A 13,238-nucleotide genomic window follows, 5' to 3' on the forward strand; every position below is an offset into this window, starting at 1 on the left:
CAGAAGGACATGGGAGAAGAGGCTGGGGGTCAAAGGTTAAGTTTTATGGGGTAGGGTCAAGGGTGGATAGGCAGGAGTTTTCACTTCATAGGGTGAAGGAGGTCCTAAGAAAGTGGTCTGTGGGATCAAAGCTAAGGACCTGTGTGGTGTGCACACACAGACTAAAGCTATCAGGATCACAGCAGGTACAACCACGTGGTTGCACTCCCAGGGATGAGGTCCCACTGAACGAGGGGACTGGTACCCTGATGGTCACTGATGTGAACCCTAGCGGGTCGTGGGGAGAATGGGCTCGGACAAGGGATAAAGGCTAAAACCCAAGAGGGTGCCAGCTGGGTCGGAGGTGGGGTTAGAGGTCAGAGGGTAGAGGGGTAAGGGGGGCGAAGGGTGTGGGGAGATTTTGAAGGGTGCGGGGTGAAGACTTACGCAGCGTTGTGGGCCCTCCCCCGCGCGGGGCCACCGCGGCCCTTACCCTTGTGCAGGACGGCGTTGGCCGGCTTGTTCCCTGCCAGCGACTCCTTGGAGAGGTGCTGGTGGCTCTCGGCTAGGCACTCGGCCTCGGCAAAGCGGGCGTGGAGGGCCATGGCGGGGTGCGCCGGCTCCTGGGACAGGTTCAGGTAGGCCGCCCGCCGCAGCTGCTCCTCGATCACCAGCGCCTGCTCCAGGAGCTGTGGGCGCAGGAGGGAGGTGGACACGGAGGTGAGCAGAGGGGCAGGACACAGCCCTGGAGAGCTACTCTGTCCCAGCTCTTGGCCCTCAGCGTGACCCCAACATCAGTGCCGGTGCAGACCAGTTTCCATCACAAGGGTACACTGGGACCTTAGCCCCAAGTGCTACCTCAACTCTCAAGATGTTAACACCCCCCCCCAAGACAACCTCTGACCCAAGACCTTCTTCACACTACTTCTTTCCTTTTTCATCCCCACCTTGAACCTCCGGGCCAGGAACTTATTTTTCATCTCCAGGAAGTTCCCCTTATTGGCTTCGGTCTTAAAGGGCTCATTGATAATGGCAAACTGAGCATCGTTCTGGATGTCTTGCCACCGGGCATAGCCATGACTGCCAGGGGAGGAAAGGGAACTATCAAGGAAACTGACTGGACTTGACTGTGAACATCGGCCAGATTTCCCCAGAGTGTGGCACAAGTCTCCCTGCCCCAAGTGTGGACCCTTCTTCGACCCGTAGTTCCCTCTGTCCTGACTAGTTTTTTTTTTTTCAACCCGGCACAAGTTAGAGTTATCTGGGAAGTGGAACCTCAATCGAGAAAATGCCTAAATAAGGTTGGGCTGTAAGCAAATCTATAGGGCATTTTCTTAATAATGATTGACGTGGGAGGACCCTGCCCACTGTGGGCGGGGCCACCCCTGGACAGGTGGTCCTGCGTGCTATGAGAAAGCAGGCCAAGCAAGCCATGAGGGGCCAGCCAGTCATCACCCGTCCCTGGCCTCTGCCTCAGTTCCTGCCTCCAGGTTCCTGCCTCCAGGTTCCTGCCCTGACTTCTCCGGAAGATGCATTATAAGTTGTAAGATGAAATAACCCTTTCCTCCCCAAGCTGCTTTTGGTCACGATGTTTATTGCAGCAACAGAGACACGGCCAAGGGCCCTCTCTCCTCAATCCCTCTCTCCTCAGCCACACTTCTGTACAAAGGATACAGGACAATCCCAGCCAGAAGCCAGTAGTCATGTCGTCGGTGCCAGATCTCGTTGAGTTTCCCCGAGGAAATAGCTGCCCTCTCTTCATTTTGCCAAAGGGTGTGTAACTCTGCAGAGAGACCAGCGGGAGCGTCAGAGGTTTGTGGCCCGCATCCATCCCCACAGTCACGTACAGATGGAAAGCTGAGTCACGCCAGAGCACTAAAGGCCCCTGAGAACTGTGAACGGGGTGACAGACGGAGCTCCGTGGTTAGGAGCACTTGTTGCTCATACAGAGGACCCGAGTTCAGTTCACAGCACCCACATGGTAACTCACAACCATCTGCAACTCCAGGTACGGGGGTCCAGCACCCTCTCTGAGGGTGCTACCTACATGTGGTGTACACACATACATGCAGGCAAACACTCAGACATAAAATAAACCTGAAAAAAATGGGGAAGGGTTATGGTAGGTGGTAAGAAATAAAGTTAGTTATGAACAGGCTCATTTAATTAGGATTAAGACAAAAGACTCTGCTGTGGGATGGTCTGTATGTCAAATTACTCTGATTGGTCAATAAATAAAACACTGATTGGCCAGTGGCCAGGCAGGAAGTATAGGCGGGACTAACAGAGAGGAGAATTGGAACAGGAAGGCAGAAGGAGAGTCACTGCCAGCTGCCACCATGACAAGCAGCATGTGAAGATGCTGGTAAGCCACGAGCCACGTGGCAAGATATAGATTTATGGAAATGGATTAATTTAAGCTGTAAGAACAGTTAGCAAGAAGCCTGCCATGGCCATACAGTCTGTAAGCAATATAAGTCTCTGTGTTTACTTGGTTGGGTCTGAGCGGCTGTGGGACTGGCGGGTGACAAAGATTTGTCCTGACTGTGGGTCAGGCAGGAAAACTCTAGCTACAAGACTCTATTAGGGATGAGTGGGAAGGCCCACAGTCTGCATGCACTATCTCATGGAAGTACTTGGAATTAAACGTAGCAGGAAGCCACGGGCACAATGAGAAAGCCGGAATGGCAGGGAACAGACGACAGCTCGCACCTGTGAAGCCACCGTCGGCAATATTGAACATGAACCTTGGCTTCTCCACCTTCTCCTCACGGCGCCCATTGGACCGTGGCTCATCTCGAGGAGGCCCAAGTCGAAGCTCCCGTTCTGCTTTTACATCCTCTGCTAGGCCAAACAGTTAAAGCTCACACCTCAGGACAGCCTCCTACTAGGTGTCAAGACTACTTAATACATAAACCGTGCTGGCTCTTCCAACGGCTGCCCACCCAAGGCCCGGGCAGTTGGTTCCCCAGATCCCACCTCCCCTGGTGCCCTCAGAGACTCAGGTGTCCAGTCCCTTTCACCCATTACCTCTCTTGCCCAAATCCCCTGTCTCCCCCTCTGGTCTCTCCCTGTGTTCCTGGGCATCCAGTGGTTTCTCCTCCCCCCTTTCTCCTGGCGTTGGCTCTGAGGCTGTGGAAAGTCAGGAAACAGAAGGAAAGATGTTGCTCTCTGCCAACTCCAGACAACAGAGCCCCAAATTCCAGTCCCCATAGCACTAGGAAATGACCCACCAGACTTATCTCTGTCTGCCCGGTACCCAGGTTCAGGCTCCACCTCTCCAGGCAGTCCTGGTGCTTCATCCTCTGACAGAATCTTCCTTGGCTCCAGCCGCTCTCCAAGTGACGGGGCTGGGCTGGGAGAGTCAACCTGGCGGAGGACAGTGGGGTCACAATGAGTAAAGTTCCTAGGTACCAAGACCCTCCAGACCTTCCACCCCAGGCCCTCAGTGAGATCCAGGTGTCCGCACACCTCTGTCTCCATCTTTTCCCCCATTTTGCTGTTCTTCTCCGGCTTCTCTTCTGGGTTCTCCGTGTCATCCTTCTCGAGAGGTGTCCGTACGCCATCTCCTTTCTCGCTTGGGGCGGGAGTAGCTGTGGGAAGGCAGAGTGCTATGGTTTGACGCTTCAGTGTTCTCCAAAGGTTCATGAGTTGACATTTAATGCCCAGTGTGAGGTAACAAAACGGTAGAAACTGAATCTAAGTACAGCATTGACAGGTGGGGTTTGGAGGAGATAACCAGGATTAGATACGGTCAGGGCGAAGCCCCTCCCCCCAACTGAATCCAGAAGAGGGGGGACTATACATGCATGCTCTCTACATTTCGCCATAGGACAGCCTGTGTGACCTCAGGATTCTGCAAGCAAGAAGGTCACCACCGGATGCAGCTGTTGACCTCCAACTTCCAAAACCATGAGCCCAGATAAGCCTACTTCCTATAAAGTTGTCCAGCCTCGGGTGTCTCATTAGAATCACACGAACTGCGGGGAGCAGAGGTTTTCTACCCTGACATCTGACTGCACTTGTCCCCCACCGTCCTGACCCCCAGTTACCAGGTTTAGAGGTGCAAGGACTGTTGGTGGTAGAAGCCTCGGGCGTGGCGGGGGACGTCTTGGCCGGGGAGGAGGCCCTGGAAGAGCGCTTGGAGTCGGCACTTGGGTCGGGCATTAGCTCCGGCATTGACCAGCGCCCGTTGATATGTTCAAACTCCTGCACCTGGGGAAGGAGGTTTGCAGGACAAGGGTCAGTTCCTGGCACCGGGCACGGAGGAAGCCCTGGTCTCCTCTGTAGCACACCAGCCTGAGCTAGAACTCAGAGGGAGGACAGAGACCAAGCAGCTGGCCAGATGCTGGAGTGAGGAAAGTCTGGTACCTTCTTCTTGACCAGAGACATGACTCCAATGCGGGTCAACACCTGCTGGCGACTCAGCCCCTCCCGGGGGACCCCATCAGCGAAGGTCTCCGAGCCATCTGCCCCCGGCTCACACAGATGGCGCATGAACAAAGACACGTAGGCCCTGGAATGCATGGGGCAGAAGGAAGATTGCAAGGTCTCAGGGGTGGGTCAGGCAATGAAGGAGGTGCAGAGATCACTACCTCCTCAACTTCAACTCCCCAGCGGCTTCCGAGACTGGGCCCACGGGCCTCCCACTGGCATCAGCCCCCACACCTAACTCTTCATTGACCTCCCCCTTGGCTCCCCCACGGCAGCCCCTGGGACTTGGCACTTTCTTCCTGGGCCCCATCAGTCAGTTATTCATCCTGTTCACCAGCTCCTCCTGCCAAGTTATCCTGGCCAAGTAAATGTGAGGCCAGACTAGGCTGGGTGAGGCTCCTTCTCAAACACCCCTCCCATGAGGGAAGAGGCCTGGCCCCTTTTTTCTAGGCTCTGTTGAGGGGAAGTGGGGTGGGCTGAGCCCACATCCCAGGAAATCGAGCCTGGACATGTCGTAAGGTAGGGAGGCGGTGATCAGCTGAGTAAGGTCACATCATATGGCAGCCAAGAGGAAGAAAGTAATCCCCGAAGCTCTTAGCCCCTCTTCAGTTCATCCCCAAACCATCCACACTCACTTGAACTCTTTCTCGGTCTTGCCCCTCAGGTCCCGCACTAGCCACTGTGTTGTGAAAGCGTCCTGAGGTGGCATCCCCCAGCGCATCACAGCGTTAAGGAATGCCTTCCGTTGTCGGGTGTTGAATCCCAGTACCTGAAGATGGGGCGAAGAGGCAGGGCCACGAATGGTTAGGGGTCTGCAGTCCTTTCTACTGCCGGTGGCCCAGTCCTCAGTTTCAGTCTCGCCCGACCCCGCCACCATCTTCTCCTCAGAGATCACGCCTGGGGCCCGGGCAGAGTCTCACCTCAATGTTCCCGCCCACTCGGGCCAGCAGTGGAGGCAGCGGCTTGTCCTTTTCATTGCGGAGCTGCCTCTTCGACTGTCGACGACCTAAGGGTAAGGGTGACACTGGTTAGCAGGGTCACCTCCTCTAAGCCCTCAGTCTTCCTTAGCACCCATCCCATAATACAGAAAACTCAGGCTAGCCTGTGGCATGTGTGCCTCAATTTCCTCCAAGTACGTTGTCAGCAATACTACCTAGTAAGGCTAAAAGAAGTCATATTTGGAGATTAATAGCAAATATCTGACAGACAGTCTTACTCATGGGGAAGTAAAATACCGTAACTTTCCTGTCTAGTCTCAGTGTACGTGTGTTCGTACTTTCAGATGAGGTCTGTGTTGACCAGCCCTCCGACTCCTAGACTCAAGCCATCCTGTCTGACCCTCCTAGGAGCTGGACCTGCCGGTGCGCATCACCACGCCTCACTACCTTTCCTGACCTGAGAGCATCTGAGACCACATGGCTATCTATGTGCTCCAAACGTGACAGAAAAAGAAGGAAAAAAATAGTGGGCATGAAGGAAGCTAGGAAGTAAAACTGCAAGGCTGAGACAGGAAGTCAAGACAAGAGGCCACCTTCAGGACGCTCATCGAAGTCCTCATCCTCCTCCTCTGACCCCACTGAGTATTCTGACTGGTTATCTGTGAGGACAGAGGGTTCAATGGTCAGCGGTAACCATACTGGGGCCCTTCCCACTTGGATTCTTCATCTTGGACATTTCTCCCCCTCCACCCGGCCTTGGTCCTGCTAGGGACACTGGGTCAGATCCGTGAATAACAGTCATCTATTCCTAGCCATCTTTGGTCTCTGGGGACCTCCTCCTGTACCACTCTGCCTCCTGTCAAAGCTACCCTAAACACTGAGTGTTCACAAGATCCCTCTGTGGTCCCTAGAGAGTTAAATCCCCACAAATCCACCTGGCCTTAGAAAAGTTCCCCTTGACCCTTCCCAGTCACCTGGCCTCCAAAGCTCTCTCCATCACCTCTTCCCGTCCCACCCCTCGGGGCGGTCCTCACCTTGATCTTCCTGAGCCGCATCATTGTAGTTAACTTGCTTTCGAACCCGCTTCCCCTTGCCGAGGTTTCGGGCAAGGTCTTCTTGCTGCTGCTCATAGTGATGCCTCAGCAGCTTCTCCCAGTAGTCGGGGTCCACATTCTCCTCCTGCTTGATGATCTCTCGCTCGATCTCCTCGATCTGCAAGGCAGCTGAGTGAGGCTGGCAGCCTCCCTCCCCAAACCCCCTCTCCCCCACGAAGGCCCAATCCTGCTCCATGCTTCCTCCCTGTCTCCAGGTCTGCGTGCGGTCTCTGGACACTGCACAGCTTTCCTAGCACCTCGTCCTTGCAATGTGCTGGCTCCTTCCTCTCCTCCACTTCCCCTCACTTCCTCCCACAGACTCTAGTAGTTCTGTGACTACTAGAACTTTCTGTGCCCATGTCTCTCTCCAAAGTGCAGTCTCATCTATCAAAACGAGAGACTGCCTGAGGTCCACTGTTGCTTTTTGCTGGGGGCCAGGGTGGGAGAATGAATCAAAACTAAGGGTGCAGACTTCCACAATTTAGTGAGAGGCAATGCCGCTCAGAGATGGCCCTGGAGAGACAGGGTGTGGCCGGCCCCAACGCCTCTCACCTTGTCTTCTTCACGCACAACATACTGGGCCACCTTGAAGGAGCTGAGATACTCATTCATGTTCTGCACGTCAGTATCCTCAGTTGCATCCTGGTTTCGGTCCAGCAGTCGAGCGATGGCCTCGTTGTCATAGTGGATCACACTGCTGTCCTCCTCCTTATTCTCCCCTGGCAGGGACAGGAACAGAAAAGACTTGAGGCTCCGGCCAGAAGCCCCGGCAGTTTAGGTGGGATGGTGAGATGCTGCACTCTTCCTCCTTCTCACTGGGCCCTGCAGAGGACAACTCTTCCCTGGGAGCTCATGCCAAGGGTCTTTTGCTTGGTTTCCTTAGGTGGCCAGCCCTTCTCTCAGGACCACTAGAAAAGAGGTGCTTCTCTTCACCTTTGTTTTGTTTTGTTCTGGTTGTGTTTTCCTCAGGGGAAGACAGGACTACCTTCAGGGAGCGGAGGATGCGTCTCACTCACCCTCATTCTCGTCCTTGAACAGCTCCTCGGTGCCGAACTTGAGGATGTCATCCAGCTCCTGCTTGGACATGGAGCCGGCCTTGGAGCCCAGGCCCGGCCTCACCACCAAGTGTGTCAGCATCATCTTCCGCTTGGCCACCTGCGTGATCCGCTCCTCCACAGACGCTCGCGTCACAAAGCGGTAGATCATCACTTTGTTGGCCTGGCCAATCCGATGGGCTCTGCTGAAGGCCTGCAAGGGCAGGAGAGAAGGGAGGTCGGCCGGGGAGTGACAGGAGGAAGCGGGCACACGGTCAGGAAAGCAGGCTGCTGGGGAAAGGCCTTCTCCTCTCTCCTAAGACCCCACCTGAGCAGGACAACCTCTTCCATGAACCCATGTCAACTTGCCGAATGTTACAGGGGATTATTTAGGATGCAGGTTCCCACCTGGATGTCATTATGAGGGTTCCAATCAGAATCGAAGATGATGACAGTGTCAGCAGTGGCCAGGTTGATGCCCAGGCCTCCAGCTCGGGTGGACAGGAGGAAGCAGAATTGTTGGGCACCAGGAGCTAGGAGGTGAGAATTAGGAGGTCAAGTTCATCACCAGCTGCTGGAGGCTCTGACTATAAATCACTATATCCTCCATATATAATTCCAAAGTCCAAGTTTCCAACATCCCCTCACCATCCCCCATCCTGAGGATATGACAGAAGTTTCTCGGGCCTTCCATAGCCACAGGGACCAAAGCATTTCATTCTCACCATTAAACCGATCAATGGCCTCCTGCCTAAGGGCGCCAGTGATGCCGCCATCAATGCGTTCGTACTTGTAGCCTTCGTAGTCTAGGAAGTCCTCCAAAAGGTCTAACATTTTGGTCATCTAAAACAAGGGACAGCAAGAGTTCAGAAGGCTATGACACAGCTTGGGCCTGGCTCCTCAAAGTAACACGTTACTGGAACAAATTCCCAAGCCTCCTCCTACTGGAACACACCCACCCTGAGACCCCCAGTGACTCACTCACTCCACCCCAGCCATCACTGTTCCAGTCCCACTCTTGATGAATCTTCTGATAAGGCACAGGTTCTCTGAGACCCACGAAAGGGTTTCAGAGAAACCTATAAATACTTTGAAAAGCTCATAAAACTGGTATGTGGTTTTCTCCAAAGCGGAAGAATACCTTTCATCAGAATCCTAAAGGGTCGGTACTTCCTCCCTGCATTCATTCACAAGGCTGACAACCACACTTGTCTTAGGAACAAGGATCAGATCAAGGGACGAGCCAGGCAAGCCAGGCTTTTTGCTTTGTTTTTAAAGACAAGGACTCACTGTGTAGGCCCTGGCAGGCCTGGCTGGCCTGGAACCCGCAATGTGGACCAGGCTGAATTAAAGGTGTGCACCACCACACCTAGCCCCAGACTTCTTTATTATTGTTTTATTTGTGGATCCAATCATAGCCTCACGCAGGCTAGGCATGAGGCTCTACCACGGAGCCATCTCTAGCCATGTGCCCTCTCTTTCTGTCACTCAAATACGGGGTCTCTCTTTGTGTAGACTGGCTTTAGCCTCGGCATCCCAACTTCAGGGATTATAGGCATGTGTCGCCTTGCCTGCCTGAGTCAAGACATGCTTATGAGCAGGAGGATCTCAGTCTTTCCTACTAGAGCAGCCCAGGAATGAGGACAGGCATTAAAGTCTGGTTGGCGGACGGCCACAGGACACAGGTATGAGGCGAGCAGACGGCTGGGTCACCTGGGAGAAGATGAGTACTCTGTGTCCTTGCTCCTTCAGCTTCCGAAGCATCTTCTGCAGCAGCATGAGCTTCCCTGATGACTTAATGAGTGCCCCACCCTCGTAAGCCCCACTGGGGAGTTTCGGGGACTCCTGAAAAGGGGGGGAAAGAGGGTCAGGGAGCGTACTCCTTCCTTCTGCCGTGACTAGAAAAACCAAAAGCTTAATATGGCTCCCACACTTCTCAGTTCCTACCACCCTTCCAAGGGCAGAACCTGGGCCCTGCAAGCTAGTTCCGCCCCTCTGCTCAACAGAGACCCTCCCAGAGAACCAGCCATGTGAGCAGCCACCCCCACCCGCCCCCCCCCACCCGCTGCCCTCTGCTTCCTACCATGGCAGCCACGGGGAAGAGGTATGGGTGGTTACAGCACTTCTTAAGATCCATCATGATGTTAAGCAGCGACACTTGGTTCCCACCGCCTCTTGAGTTCAAGGCCTCAAAATTTCGAGTTAGGATGTACTTGTAGTATTTCCTAAAGACCAGGGTAGGGATGTACAAGGGATAAGGAGAAAGAAACCACTTCTTTTTTCTTTCTTTTTTTAAAATTTTTGAAACAAGGTTTCTCTGTGTAGCCCTGGTTCTCTTGGATCTCACTCTGTAGCCCAGGCTGGCCTCAAACTCAGAGACCCATCTGCTCCTGCCTCCCAAGTGCTGGGATTAAAGGCGGGGGACACCACTTCTGATACAACACGTGCTCCCAACTCTTGGAAAGTTACTATCACCCACACCCCACTCCCAAGTCTAGACAGCCCGTCCTGAGTCTCACTTCTGCATGGGGCTTAGTTCCACTCGGACAATGAGCTCCGTCTTAGCCGGCATGTTCTTAAAGACATCCGCCTTCAGTCTCCGCAGCATGTGTGGCCCCAGTAAATCATGCAGTTTCTTAATCTGGTCCTCTTTGGATATGTCGGCAAACTCCTCCAAGAAGCCCTCCAGGTTGCTAGCAGACACAAAGAGGTAAGAAGACAGACAAGGTGACAGACAGTCCCCTGCCTCCGATCTCAGGCTCCATTTCCTACGTCCGGTGGATCTTTACTAGAACCCTGGCGCTGCCTTTCCTGGCTTTCGGGAGCCACTTACTTAAACCTCTCTGGAGTGAGGAAGTTCAGAAGATGGAAGAGTTCCTCCAGGTTATTCTGCAGTGGGGTGCCCGTCAGCAGCAGCTTATGGTCTATCTTGTAGCCATTGAGGACCCTGAAAAACTAGAAATTGAGACAAGGACAGCAGGAGAAACGGTTATCAGTGGGAACTGGCTGACTCACCTCACAGACATTTCCCTCGCCAGATGCTGAACCCTGTACCCTCAGGATGAGAGACCCCAAATCCCTAGTCCCAATCCCCTCCCAGCACGGCCCTTCCTCCACACAGTACAGGAACCCTCCTTCCAGGCTACAACTCCCCCAAAGGATTTGTGTTAAGGATGGAGACAGAGGGGAGTCCACAGGCTCAGTCTGGAATCTCACTCACCTTGGACTGGTTGTTCTTGAGACGGTGAGCTTCATCCACCACGAGACAGGCCCAGCGGATGGAGCCAAGCGCTGCCTGATCGATGGTGATCAGCTCATACGACGTCAGGAGAACATGGAACTTCACCTGGGCCTCTCTCTGCCAACAAAGCCACTGCCCGTTCAGCTGCCACTCACCACACACCCACCTCACCCCCAGCCCCGCCCTTCATCGAGAACCATGTTTGCGTTTCCCTCGGGAAGCCGAACCGCGACAACGGACCACAGCTCTCAGTCTGTCTGTCCCCCGCCCCATGCCCAGTACTGACAGCCTCATGCATGCTTCCGGGAGAGTCTACGATGGAGCGAGTACAGAGGCACAGAGATGAGGAGAGGAATCCCTGGTTGGGACAGAGAAATGACAGACCCAAGGACCTTGACGCACGAGACAGGGACTCACCTTCATCTTAAAAGCTTTCTTCCCGGCTTTTATGGCATTATCCTCAAAGGAGAACTCATTTTCTCGAATAATGGCCCGGCTGTCCTTGTCACCCGTGTACGTGACCACATAGAACTTGGGCGCCCACATCTGGAACTCTCGCTCCCAGTTGATGATGGTGGAGAGCGGAGCGCTCACCAGGAAGGGACCTTTGGTGTGGCCCTGGGAGGCAAGGGTGGAATCCCGTCAGGCCTGGCTCCAACACTCCACACGAGTCTGCCTGCTCCAGCCTTCTCTCCTCCACCCATCTAGGCTAGCACTCACACCCTCGGGGGCCCACAGTCCAGCGCACACCTCCTTGTACAGTGAGTAGAGAAAGACGATGGTTTGGATGGTCTTGCCCAGGCCCATCTCATCGGCCAGAATTGTGTCGGTGCCTTGGGCCCACGAGAAGCGCAGCCAGTTGAGGCCTTCCAGCTGGTACATGTGCAGTGTGCCTCCTGTGGCTGTGATAAACCGAGGCTGGCTCTCGTACTTCACTGTAGGCTGTGGGGGACGACACGGAAAGGTTCGAGGGGACAGGGTTCCTCGGCCCTGTCCTTAACACTGCTTCCGAGCTGAACGACAACATCCTCGGCTACGGCCTGAGTTGAGTTCTACTCTTCAGTCCTCTCCAACCCCAACCCCCACCTTCAGCCCCTAAATCAAACCCAGCAGCACCACTAGAAGGGCTAGCTCGGGAAGGAGCTGGGCTACTTCTTCCGGAAGCACTCCAACTCCGACGCCAAATCCCTAGCCCCTCTGCGGGCCAGCCTGAGGGGCGGAGAACAGCGGTTGCTCAGAGCCGCTGGCCGCTCCAGGACTCAGGCTGTAGGGACAGGGGAAAGAACTTACGTCATTAGTAGGTGAGCTGGGAGGCCCGTCTCCCTGTAACTCCTTCTTCTTCTTCTTATACTTTCGAGGCTGTGCAGGGTCCTCCCCCATAATTAGCTCACTGAGGAAAGAGTGGGCGTCTGAGCAAGGCCTGGTCCTCCGGAGCCCCCGACTTTTCTAAATCTATTCCAGACCTGCCTCCCTCTGCCTAAAACCTTTTCTCAGATTCTCTCGGCTTCTTTCTCAAAAGCATTTTAAAGAAAAAAATCTAACTACACGTGCAGTTTGAGTGTGTACATATGTATGCACATGCCATGGCCTACATGCAGAGGTCCAAGGACAACCTGTGGAAATTGGTTCTCTCATTCCACCATGTGGATGCTAGGGGACGAAACTCAGGTCGTCAGGCTTAGTGGTCAGTACATTTATCCACTAAGCCACCTTGCCACCCTCTCCCAAGCCTTCTATCCTCACTCCTGGGGTTAGACCTTAAGAGTCAATCCTCCTCTTCCAGGCAATCTCTTACCCACTTCTCAGACCACATCTCATTTCCTCTTCTTATTCTTTTAGATTTGGTTATCTTTATTTTAGTGTGGATTGTGGTTTGCATGGACCTCTCACTGCGCCAGGTGCACATGATGACCTTTAGTGTGTGCGTATAGTGTGTGTGGGGTGTGCTCTCCCTCAGATGCGAGATGGAAGGAAGGTGTCTGATCCCCTGGAATTACAGAAGGTTGTGAGCCTGACCGCATGTGGGTGGCTTGAATCTCGGAGATCCTCTAACTCAACAGAGCTCCCTAAGGCTGGCTGAGATGGACACTCTAAGCCAAGGTGTTCACCACCCGTGTGGCTCCCGCCCACAAGACCTGAGCGTGCCGAAGCGTATCGTGTGGACTGTTTGTCCTTAACACTGAGGGCTGCCTACTATCCAGGCAACGACTAGTCGGGTGTACGAGATTATAATGCGACTCCAAGGACTCCTAAGAGGCTCAACTGGCTCGCTCAGAAACCTAAGGCTTAAGAGATGATGCTTTAAATGTTTAAATTGCATTTCCTCGCAGCCTACTCTCATCTTTCCAAAGTAGATAAACCTCGGCGTCCCCTCCGAGACGTGCTGTGTCTACGAGCCATGTGCTATGGCGTAGGCCCATACCCTTCCTCTGCACAGCGCTGAGATACTCCCCCAGCTCAATCTCCACAATCAGATGGAGACCTAATGCTATACGCTAATGCGCTTCTTAAGTCGGGG

At 54.0% G+C, this 13,238-nt stretch overlaps 1 protein-coding gene and 1 non-coding gene across 2 annotated transcripts in view; both read right to left on the reverse strand.

The window, feature by feature from the left end:
• Chd3 (chromodomain helicase DNA binding protein 3) overlaps positions 1-13,238 on the reverse strand; it is a 30,743-nt gene that overhangs the window by 1,982 nt on the left and 15,523 nt on the right. Inside the window, exons 16-40 of the mRNA XM_028869325.2 lie at positions 12,011-12,166; positions 11,471-11,662; positions 11,138-11,338; positions 10,700-10,837; positions 10,313-10,434; positions 9,999-10,172; positions 9,563-9,704; positions 9,193-9,324; positions 8,205-8,322; positions 7,888-8,012; positions 7,462-7,693; positions 6,998-7,164; positions 6,386-6,563; positions 5,945-6,010; positions 5,334-5,419; positions 5,049-5,182; positions 4,351-4,495; positions 4,032-4,194; positions 3,451-3,572; positions 3,213-3,348; positions 3,010-3,111; positions 2,692-2,823; positions 1,654-1,762; positions 927-1,059; positions 473-668 (exon numbers count right to left, since the gene is read on the reverse strand). Coding sequence (XP_028725158.1) covers positions 473-668; positions 927-1,059; positions 1,654-1,762; positions 2,692-2,823; positions 3,010-3,111; positions 3,213-3,348; positions 3,451-3,572; positions 4,032-4,194; positions 4,351-4,495; positions 5,049-5,182; positions 5,334-5,419; positions 5,945-6,010; positions 6,386-6,563; positions 6,998-7,164; positions 7,462-7,693; positions 7,888-8,012; positions 8,205-8,322; positions 9,193-9,324; positions 9,563-9,704; positions 9,999-10,172; positions 10,313-10,434; positions 10,700-10,837; positions 11,138-11,338; positions 11,471-11,662; positions 12,011-12,166 — 3,601 coding nt within the window. The remainder of the gene's footprint in view (positions 1-472; positions 669-926; positions 1,060-1,653; positions 1,763-2,691; positions 2,824-3,009; positions 3,112-3,212; positions 3,349-3,450; positions 3,573-4,031; positions 4,195-4,350; positions 4,496-5,048; positions 5,183-5,333; positions 5,420-5,944; positions 6,011-6,385; positions 6,564-6,997; positions 7,165-7,461; positions 7,694-7,887; positions 8,013-8,204; positions 8,323-9,192; positions 9,325-9,562; positions 9,705-9,998; positions 10,173-10,312; positions 10,435-10,699; positions 10,838-11,137; positions 11,339-11,470; positions 11,663-12,010; positions 12,167-13,238) is intronic.
• Positions 4,780-4,918, reverse strand: LOC114693256. The gene has a single exon (XR_003734521.1).

The sequence above is a fragment of the Peromyscus leucopus genome, chromosome 8b, assembly GCF_004664715.2.
Source record: "Peromyscus leucopus breed LL Stock chromosome 8b, UCI_PerLeu_2.1, whole genome shotgun sequence".
In the NCBI taxonomy this organism is placed as follows: Eukaryota; Metazoa; Chordata; class Mammalia; order Rodentia; family Cricetidae; genus Peromyscus; species Peromyscus leucopus.